Genomic DNA, 11277 nt, shown 5'->3' with positions numbered 1-11277 from the left:
CAAGCATTTATCATATAGTGCTCTATAAGTAGTAAGAGCTAAATAATTACTGCTAATTGATTGATGTTGTCATAAAATGAAAAAGTTAATTCCCAAATATCCGGCTTCATCACTACCTGTCTCTAGCCACATCCTATGGTCAATGCCAGATACAGAATCCTGGGCTGGGAAAATGATTGGTCAGACACAGTAATGATGAGTGTTGTCCTTACATTCCTAAGTTTTGTTCCTCTCTCTTGGAATGGCCTTCCCCTTCAACTTCATGAACTATACCTCTCATTTCCATCAAAGCCCTCTGAAACACCCCCTTCTCCAAGTGTCACTCTCAGATTAATTTATCCATTACTCCTATCACACCATTCCCTCAGCCACCTCCAAACTCACCGTATATACTCACCCATTTCATTATTTCTCATTTCATTTATTGATACACTTGGGCTTTCTTCTTTGTTGATTAATGTATCAAAATTATCTATTGTGGGCTTAATGTGTGCGGAGCACTGAATGAAGCACTTGAAGAGTACAATAGAGTAGGTAGACATGATCTCTGCTCTCAAGCATCTTACAGACTTGACAAGGTATGAAAGGGTAGGCATGAAAGTAAATTACAGGTAGATATGTTCTACAGAAGTGCTATGGGGAGGGCATAAAATTGGTAGGCAAATAGTGGAAATGAGGGCTTACTCAGGAAGGCTTTCTGGAGAAGAAGAGATATTAGAAGGGCTTCTAATATAAGGGGAATGGTGCAAATTTCCCCAGTTTGAAACTCCCACCCACTTCAAATCCAAGTGGCCTCTATATTCATGGAGATTCTTGTGAATATTTTACTTGTTAAAGAAAAATTAGTAGTTGCTAGTTTGGAAAGGTGAGGACTGAAGGGTGACATGAAACATACAGAACAGACTCATACAGATTTGTTCATCAAATCCCACCATCCTGCTAACCAGCATCCACTGAACCTTGAAACTTTCATTCAAAACAAAAGGAAATGTATTTTCATAATAGATGATAAAATATGATCTTTTTTTCCCTAAGGAAGCTGCGCAGGCCACAAAGAGCAATATCTTAAGCAGGTCTTACAATAGGTGAATAGACATGGGATCCCTAATAGGCTGAGTGGGAAATTTCAGATTGTTACATAGTATTTCCCAAACCATTAGAATAAAAGTCAATCAGGGCAACCATTGCATTGTTCTTTTAGCATTTTTTTTGCCACCATTGAAGACAGAATATGAAGCCAAGTGGACTACTGCCCTAATCTAGTAACAAATTTTTTCCTGTGTACAAAATAATTAAATATTTTAGGGAAGAATTGCTCACATTAATTAGATTTAAATATTTTCTTTCTATAAGCATTCTCTAATAGCATGCATCTTTTCCCTTATTTTAATTTAATTTTGATGGACAAGTACCATACCATACTATGGCAAAATTGGTATGAAACTTTGATCCTGAAGTTATTCATCGGATTTCTCTCCATAATGGATTATCTGCCTTTTATTAAGGTTTGAGGATTGACTGATGGCTTTCCCATGCTTATTTTAGTTGTGGGGTGTCTCTCTGATGGTCATAATTATTATACTAATAATATTTATCAAGTGTTTATGCAGTTCCAAGCACTGGGCTAAATTCTGTGGGTCTTTGTCAAAATTCAGAAGTGGATAACCATTGCCTCCTTCTGAGCAGTAAACCTGAGTCTCCACGCTCGACTCTCTCCCATGCTGCTGCTGGCATGGGAACTATGCTTTAAAAGTTAAACTATTTAAACTAAATTAAATTAAAACTATGGCTTTAATATGTAAACCTACAAAAAAGTTATGGCTATATGCATAAACCTGTGAAAAACTACGGCTATAATATATATGTAAACCTACAAAAGGCTATGGATACAATGCACAAAACATACTCAAACTTTGAACAAAAGATAATTCATCTACTAGGGTCCCAAAGTCTTGCCCCACCACGGGACGGCTCGCATGCATGCACCAGGCTCTATCCCAGAAGGCTAGGTCCTCGAATCCATTTTCCTCTCTAGTACTCAGTTGGTCCCTTATGGAGACTCGGACTGGGCATCCCTGGGTAAAACTGAGCACACTCTGGGCTGTCCTAGCCTCCCCTCTGGTTTGCAGAGAGCAGTAGTTGGCCCAGATATACATGTCTTTTATTGGTGGGGGAGGCGTGGAAGTGGAAGTGGAACGTTCACATTCCCCTGACCAACTGGGTAAGCAAACCATATCATTGCTGTGTTTTGGAACCAATTATCTGCCTTTAATGTGTAATTTCGAGCTTCTTCCACATGCACCCTTATCTACATCCAAACCTTTCATGGAAATAGCATGATGTGGGGAAGGTTTTGGGGAATTTGGGTGAGATGTTTAATCCCTGTTAAGTGCAACATTGGGCCATGTCTGCAAGCTGTGGCATCTAACTACAAGTCATTCATTCATTCAATCATATTTATTGAGCGCTTACTGTGTGCAGACCACTGTACTAAGCACTTGGAAAGTACAATTCGGCAACAGATAGAGACAATCCTTACCCAACAATGGGCTCACAGTCTAGAAGGGGGAGGGAGACAACAGAACAAAAGAAGTAGACAGGCATCAGTAGCATAATAATCATGATCGTATTTGTTAAGCACTTACTATATGCCAAGCACTGTTCTAAGCACTGGGATAGATACAAGTTATCAGGTTGTCCCACGTATGGCTCACAGTCTTAATCCCCATTTTATAGATGAGGTAACTGAGGCACAGAGAAGTTAAGTGACTTGCCCATAGTCACACGGCTGACAAGTGGTGGAGATGGGATTAGCACTCATGATCTCTGATTCCCAAGCCCGGGCTCTTTCCACTAAGCGACACTGCTTCTGCTACTCATACAAAAACAACAAAGCATGTACCAATTCCTGGATAACATAGGAGATGGTGGGCATTTCCAAAATGGAGTCTGTTTGGAGTTGTCCCTAGGGCAAGTAGGGACATATATCAGACAGGTCTTACACATTGTTATAACAGCAGTAGGCAACAGGACCAACTCAACTGATCATGGAACTGGGAGTCAGAAGAAGTCCCAGATTCTGGACCCAGATCTTCACTGCCTTGTCGGTACCTCAAATAATCACTCAATCATTCGATAGTATTTACTGAGAGATTACTGTTTGGGAAAGATTTTATTTAAGCCCATGAGAGAATACAATACAGTGGTGTATGTATAGATGATCTCTTCTATAGGGTGTTTATAAACTGGAGTGGGAGAAAGAAATTAACATAATTTACAGATTAATATATGAATAAGTGCTTAGGAGTGGGGTGAAAAATCAAAGTGTTTAAGGGTTTAGATCCAAGTGCATAAGCTATTCAGAAAGGAGGGCTAATAGGGGAATTGAGAGCTTAGTCAGGGAAGATGTCTTGAAGGAGATGTGATTTGAGTATGGCTTTAAAGGTAGGGGTAGTGGTAGTCTGCTGGAAATGAAGTGGAAGGGCATTTTAGCTTAAATTGTCAGTGGCAAGAAAAATGAGATTGAGGTACAACCAATCAATTGTATTTGTAATTGTATTTAGTAATTTATTATTATTAATTTATAATGTATATATTGTATATATTTAATTGTATTTATTAAGTACTTGCTGTGTGCAGAGTATAGTACTAAGCACTTGGGAGAATACAATATCAAGGAGTTGGTAGACACGTTATTTGCACACAGTGAATTTATGGTTTAGAGGGGGAGACAGATATTTACATAAATTAATAAATGAAATTATGGATATGATGATGATGGTATTTGTCAAGCGCTTACTATGTGCCAAGCACAGTAAGTGCTAATGGGCCGAGGGAGGAGTGAATACATTATGCAAATCCTACTGCAAAGACGTTGCAGAAGGGAGTGAGAGAAGAGGAAATGAGGGCTTAGTCGTGGAAGGCCTGTTGAAGGAGATATGTTTTTAATAAGGCTTGAAGGTGGGGAAAGCGAATGTCTGCTAGATATGAAGAAGGAGGGAGTTCCAAGCCAATGGCAGGATGTGGGCAAGCAGTGGACGATGAGGTAGATATGATAACAGGACAGTGAGTAGCTTAGCATTAGAAGAGTGAAGTGTGTGGTCTGGGTTGTAGTAGGAAGTCAGGGAAGTAAAGTAGGAGGGGGAAAGGTGATTGAGTGCTTTAAAGACTATAATAAAGAGTTTCTGTTTGACATGCAGGTGGAAAGAATCCAGGCCTGAGAGTCAGAGGAAGAGATTCTAATCGCGGCTCCACCACTTGCCAGCTATGTGACTTTGGGCAATTCACTTCTCTGTGCCTCAGTTCCCTCATCTGTAAAATAGGGTTTAAAGCTGTGAGTCTGATGTGGGACAGGGACAGTGCCCAACGTGATTATCTCGTATCTACCCAGGCCTCAGTAAAATATCTGGCATGTAATAAATGCTTAATACCATAAAAGAAAGAGGTGGATGGGCAACCAGTAGAAATTTTTGAGGAGTGGGGAAGCATGGACTGATCGATTTTGAAGAAAAATGATCCAGGCAGCAGAATGAGGTATGGACCAGAGTGGGGAGACACAAACCTTGAAGAGTTTATTAAGGAGGCTGGTCAGGGCAGAATAATATAAGTGCTTGGACTAACGTATTAGAAGTTTTGATAGAGAGGAAATGGTGGATGTTAGTGACATTGTGAAGGTTGAAACATTGTGATGGTTGACCTGGCAGGATTTGGTGAAAGAAAGAATATGTGGGTTGCATGAGAGCGATGAGTAGAGGATATCTTCAAGTTTATGGGCCGTGAGCAAGGAAGGATGGTGGGGTTGTCTACAGTGATGGGGATGTCATGGGGAGATAAAGATTTGGGTGGCAAGATGAGGAGTTATATTTTGGGCATGTCAAGTTTGATGCATCTGTGTAGAGATGTCCCAAAGGCAGAATGGAGAACGAAACACTAAAGACTAAGTAGAAGGAATGATAAGGCTAGAGATGTACATTTGGGAATCATCTGAAAGGAAATGGTAGTTGAAGCCATGGTACCAAATGAATTCTCCAAGAGAGTGGGTGTAAATGGAATGCAGAAGGGGACCCAGAACTGAGCCTTGAAGGACTTCTACAGTTTGGGGACGAGAGGCAGAGAAGGAGTCCAGAAAAGAGACTGAAAATGAGTGGCCAAAGAAATAGGAGGAGAACCAAGAGAAGACTGTGTCGGTGAAGCCACGGTTGAAGTATGGTCCCAGGAAAAGGGGGTGGTCGACTGTGTCTGAGGCAGCTGAGAGGTCTAGGGGGGTCTTAGGATGGAGGAGATGCCAACGGATCTGGCAAGAAGGAGATCATTGGTGACCTTTAAGAGAGCAATTTCTGTGAAGTGAAAGAGGAACAGGTCAGATTGGAGGGGCTCGAGGAGAGAATTGGAGGAGAGGAAGTAGAGACAACAGGTATAGGCAACTTGCTCAAGGAATGTGGAAATGGTAGGAGGGAGGTGGGGTGATAACTGGAGGGAGCCGAAGGGTCAAGAGAGGTTTTCTTTGGATAAGGGAGACATGAGCATGTTTGAAAATAGTCAGGAAGAAGTCACTGGAGAGGGAACAGTTGAAGATAGCGATCAGGGAGGGAAGAAGGGAGGGGGCAAGTGTCTTGATAAGGTGTGAAAGGATGGAGTTGGAGGCACAGGTGGAGGGGGTGGATTTTGAGAGGAATCAGAATCTCCTTTTGAAATTCTGCAGAGAGTCTAAGGGGGCTTGAGGTGGGAGGAACTGGATAGAAGTAGGGGAGATTTTAGGGAGATCATGCCTGATGGTTTCAATTTTTTCACTCATTCATTCATTTGCTTACTATGTGCAAAGCACTGTACTAAGCGCTTGAGAAAGTAATTACAATAACAGGCACATTTCCTGCCTGCAACTAGCTTCTTAATAAAATATATGGCCAGGCCATTAAGAGGTAAGAGGTGGGGGAGGTGGAGGGATGGGAGGTTTGAGGACAGAGTTTTGTCTGAAGCAACTGGTGAAAGTAATGGGCATGGGAGTTAACAATAATAACGGTATTTGTTAAAGGTTTACTATGTTCCAGGCACTGTTCTCAGCGCCGGGGTAGATGCAGGATTATTGGGTTGGACTCGGTCCCTCTCCCACACAGGGCTCACAGTCTCAATCCCCATTTTACAGATGAGGGTAGTGAGGCAGAGAGATAAGTGAAGTGACTTGTCCAAGATCACACAGCAGACAAGTGGTAGAGGGGGGATTAGATCCCATGATCTTCGGACTCCCAGGCCTGTTCTCTATCCATTACACCATGATGCTTCTCAATAAGGATAGAAAAATAATTTTGCCAGGCAGAGGTGAGGGCATAGTTAAAGGAGGCAAAAATGGATTTAAGGTGGACACTGTCAGCAGCACTATGTGGCTAGTGCACAGAAGTGAAGGAAGTGGACTGTGGAGGTGAGCCAGGGTTGTGGGTTAGTGGTATGAGATTGATGAAGGAATAGGGGAGTGAGTGAGTTAAGATCAGTAGAGAAGGTGGTGTTGAGTGTGTCAATTTAGTCATCAAGGGAAGGATGTTTGGATATAGAGACTAAATGGGAATGATGGCTTGAGATGAATGGATGGGATCAAAAGATAGGAGGTCTCTGTGGGGGAACAGGACAGATTTGCATGGAGGGATTGTGTGGGAGAGAACATAGGTGAGGAGGCTGTGGTCAGATAAGAGGGATTTCAGAGTTAGTGAGGGTAGAGATTGTACAGTGACCAGAGATGATGAAATTGTGTTTCCAAGTTGGTGAGTGGGCAAAATAGGGTTGAGGTCAGTGGAGGTGAGGAGTGTTGGAAAGTGAGGTCATCAGGAACATCCAAGTGGATATTTACATCCCCAAAGATGTTTCAGATTTTGGAGGTGGGACCTGGGAGGCAGTAGATGACCGTGACTAGTATATAGAGTGGGTGGTAGAGGCAGCTGATAGGGGCTTCAAAGGAAGGGGAAAAGAGGGATGGGGAGGTGGAATTGTGCAAAAGTGGCATTGGGGAGCAAAGTTGGCAATAGAGGAGTAAAGTGTACCAGTGGGTTGTAATAGGAGATCAGTGAGGTAAGATAGGAGGGGCTAGCAGATTTAGTGCCTTAAACCTTTTTTTAAAAAAATGATATTTGTTAAGTGTTTACTCAGTAACAGGCATTTTTCTAAGTGCTGGGGTTGATATAAGCTAATCAGGTTTGTCACCTCCAATGTCCCACATGGGACTCACAGTTTTAATCCCCATTTTACAGATGAGGTACCTGAGGCCCAGAGAAGGAAGGGACTTGTCCGAGGTCACATAGCAGACAAGTGGCAGTCAGGATTAGAACCCAGGTCCTTCTGACTCCCAGGTTCATGATCTATCCACTAGCCCAGGCTAGAAGTTTCTATTTAATGCAGAGATGAGGTGGAAGTACAAACATTGGAGAATTTAGAATAAAGTGGAGACATGTACTTCGTGGTTTCTTTAACAAATGATCAAGGGATCAGAGTGATGTATGGCCTGGAATGGGGAGAGACAAGAAACAGGAAGCTCAGCAAGAAGGCTAATTCTGCAATCAGGGCAGAATATGATAAGGCCTTGAATTGGTGAGGGAGCAGTTTTGATGTGGAGGAAGGGGTTGATTCCTGAGATATTACAGTGACCTTGTGATAGGGAAGCAGCATGGACTGGTGGAAAGAGCACGGGCCTGGGAGTCAGAGGACTTGGGTTTTAATCACAGCTCTGCCACTTGTCTCTTGTGTGATCGTGGGCAAGTTACTTCCTCTGAGCCTCAGTTACTTCATTTGTAAAATGGAGATTAAGATTCTGAGCCTCTCCCCAGGTGACCCTGGGGTACTGACCATCTCAAGGTCAAATGCTATCTCGTGACCCCGTGAGCCAGCAGGTGGAACTTGGAAGTGAGGGTGGGATAACGCCCCCACAACCCAAACTGATGGACTGACAGCCCAAACCAGGAATGCAGAAGGTGTCCCTTGCCCCCGTGCCAATTGAATCAAGTATGGAGGAGGGTGGAGAGCAGAGATTGGATAAACTGAGACCGGAAGCTGGAATGGCCTAGAAGCATAAGTGATAAATACCTGCAGCCTCTAACCTTCTGTGCAGAGGATCGAGACTTGCAGCAGCCGGCTGGTGGTGGCTTCTGTCCAGAGCGTGAGAATCCCTCTGTGCCTGCACCAAGTGAGGAACCGTGAAATGGATGAGTGTACCATCCCACTGAACTCTCATGGGGCTGGCATTTTGCCATGGGTATGTAACACATAAGTGGATTCCTCCCAGGTGGGAAGTACTCTTGGATGGGAGCTAGAGGCTTCACCATGGGTGTGTAACGCATAAATGGATTCCTCCCAAGTCGGAAGTACTTGTGGGTGAGAGCTAGCCGTCTCACCAAGTGCAAACACGCCATAGGTTAATTCTGCCTGGGTGGGACCTGGGTGTTCTGCCATGTGCGAGTAACATACAAGTATATTCCTCCCATTAGAGAAGCTCTAATATCACCAAATAATCATATTCCTCCCGAAAGGAAAGTTAAATTATTTGCATCTACATAATAAAATCATTCAATTCACCTCACAGAATAAATTTTGTATAGAATTGAGGCTTTCCTTCCCCCGTCTCTCTCTCTCTGTCGCCGCACCGATTCCTGAATAATAATAATAATAATGTTGATATTTGTTAAGTGCTTACTATGTGCAGAGCATTGTTTGAGAGCTGGGTTAGATACAGGGTAATCAGGTTGTGCCACATGAGGCTCACAGTCTTCATCCCCATTTTACAGATGAGGGAATTGAGGCACAGAGAAGTTAAGTGACTTGTCCACAGTCACACAGCTGACAAGTGGCAGAGCTGGGATTCGAACCCATGACCTCTGACTCCCAGGCTTGGGCTCTTTCCACTGAGCCATGCTACTTTCTGAGTGAAACTGTCCCCAAGCGACAGGTGACAGAACCCCATTAGGGACAGGGACTTCTTCTAATCTGATTACCTTGTATCTACTCCATCACCTAGAAGAGTGCTTGGCACATGTTAAGCATTTAACAAGCACCACAATCATCATCAGTATTATTATTATATTATTATTTATCTGATTTCTCTAGTCCAGCACAACACAGTTTTTAGCAATACAGTAAACATTTAATAAAAAACATAAATAATAACGAGGAATGGCCCCTCCTGGAGCAGGATTCAACTGAAACAACTCAGTAGAGGAGCAATCCAGGTGTGGGAAGACTTCAACTTCCAGGTTCCCATTGCTTCTACAACTCCAGATATGCCAGGAAGGATTCCCGGTTGTACTCTGAATTTGAGCTGCACAGGTTCTGCTTCTCCCTAGGCCTGGGGAGTCAGTCTTGTAAATTCCAAGCCTTGGCAGGGAGTAGGAGTTGTAATCAGTAGTTAGCAGCATTCACCTTGCTGACCTATCTGCACCAGAATTGGCTTTTCCAGTCTGATGATGGGGGATTATGGAATACTTGATGATTTTCTTTGGTCATGCCGGAAATTCCCTTAGGACAAACCAGACTGGGGCAGTGATGCTTTAATGATATGGAAGCATTGCAGGGAGGGCAGAATCCACCTCTTCTATGACAGCAGCAAAAGCCACTGCCTTTGTTACTTCCCGCATCACTTAGATCTCTGTGGAGCAGCACAGAATCCCCAAATTCAGTGTACATTTCTGCCCAAATAGAAGTGTCTGCTCACATTTTTCCATTGCAACTCAGTGGGAAGGTAGGCGGTTCCCCTGGGGCCCTGTGGGAGAATCTTTGAAGGAAATAGGATATTCTCTTTTCTGGAATGGTTTCATTCTCCTGTCATTGTGGATCATTAGGAATGGGCTAATGGCTGGGAAAGAAAATGACAACACCATATGACTACTCACTAGCAGAGGAGAATTTTCTTTCATGTTTAATAAAATGCTCAGCATGATTGACTGTCGCCCATATAGGAGGACATAGAGAATCACCAGGGCAATGACTCTTTTGGCTGCTCTGACCTCAGGCATCGCCCTAGGGGCGTGACTGGATTTGTGAAGGTGCCTGACTTGCCTGTGATGTCTGTGCAGCACAAACACCATGTACGTACTGGCCACAATCATGATCCCTACAAAGAACAAGTCCCGGAGGGAGATCACAACTGCAATTACCAGCGTGGTTTCTGCACTGACACCGACTCTTGAGCAATATTTGAGATCCAATATAATTTGAACACTGCTGCAGTTCTGGGGACCTGTCATAGTCATTAATATATCACAATCTATCATCATATTAATGACCCAGGAGAGGACACAGGCTGGGAAGATGGTTTTGGGTAATTTGGCTTTGATTCCCACCCACCAGGAGGTGCCAGGACTGATGGTTACAGCTTGGAAGACACTCAAGAGGCAGGTGGTACAAATGGCAAGACCTCGGGCCACTCGATAAAGGTAAATGATGATTTTACATCCAACATCATCCAGGAATTTCCTCATACCCCAAGCTGACAATGTCTCTGTAATTCCAAGGGTGAGAAGAATTATAGAGTTAGCCAGGGCTAGCTGGGCGAGGATCAGATCTGATGAGCTAGACTTAGATTTCTTGGAGACTATGTGGATATAAAATAGGAGTAGCAGTACATTTACTGAGACCCCAATGCTGATCTGTAGCAGCATTAAGAGCCCAAAAGAGATCTCGGTGGCATTCATTTTCTTGAAGTCTCAGTTATAAAGGTCTCCTGTAGAGCAGCCTGAGAGGAAAAGCAGAGAGATAGAGACAGAGAGTGATGAACCTCACAGAGCTCTGACAACAAGGTTTTTAAAAATAAATCTTATATCATCTGGCTTTCTGAATTTCTCTGTCATAATCACCATCATCTCCCCCCATTTCTGCAGGGAAAGACTGAAGACCAATTACTTAAGGATCAGTAATGATGATGACATTGCCTACCTCATGAGGGCATGCTCATCAGTCAAGTGCCTGACTGGCAGCTGCCATTTCTTTACTAAAGTCATGAAACTCAGAACTCCCAGACTGAGTTCAGTGGGTTTATATGTTGGGACTGAAGGTCATGGTGTCATGGTGTCATTTGACTTTATTCTGGAGTGACTGAGAATTAAACAACTCAAGGGCTCAAGAAAGGTTCAGTTCCCTCTCTGACTGTTCTGTTTCTTTTGACCTCCATGTCCTTAAACTGGCCTATCCCAGGAAAGGGGAGAGGGATTGTGGAGCCCCCTTTCTACATGCCTACTGGCTAACACGGAGAAGAGTATGAGGAACTCTTTTGGTATCCATGGATTCCACTCCACCTACCTTAAGTTC

General features: G+C 43.4%; 1 protein-coding gene across 1 annotated transcript; it reads right to left on the bottom strand.

Moving 5' to 3' along the window:
• Positions 1–9701: 9701 nt before the first annotated feature.
• ORNANAV1R3181 (vomeronasal 1 receptor ornAnaV1R3181) lies at positions 9702–10664 on the bottom strand. The gene has a single exon (NM_001253573.2). It carries the CDS (start codon positions 10662–10664, stop codon positions 9702–9704), a length of 963 nt encoding a protein of 320 aa, NP_001240502.1.
• Positions 10665–11277: the final 613 nt, after the last annotated feature.

Source organism: Ornithorhynchus anatinus, chromosome 8, assembly GCF_004115215.2.
Source record: "Ornithorhynchus anatinus isolate Pmale09 chromosome 8, mOrnAna1.pri.v4, whole genome shotgun sequence".
NCBI lineage: Eukaryota > Metazoa > Chordata > Mammalia > Monotremata > Ornithorhynchidae > Ornithorhynchus > Ornithorhynchus anatinus.
The sequence above is the reverse complement of the archived record's forward strand: the minus strand, read 5'-3'. Positions and strand labels throughout refer to the sequence as shown.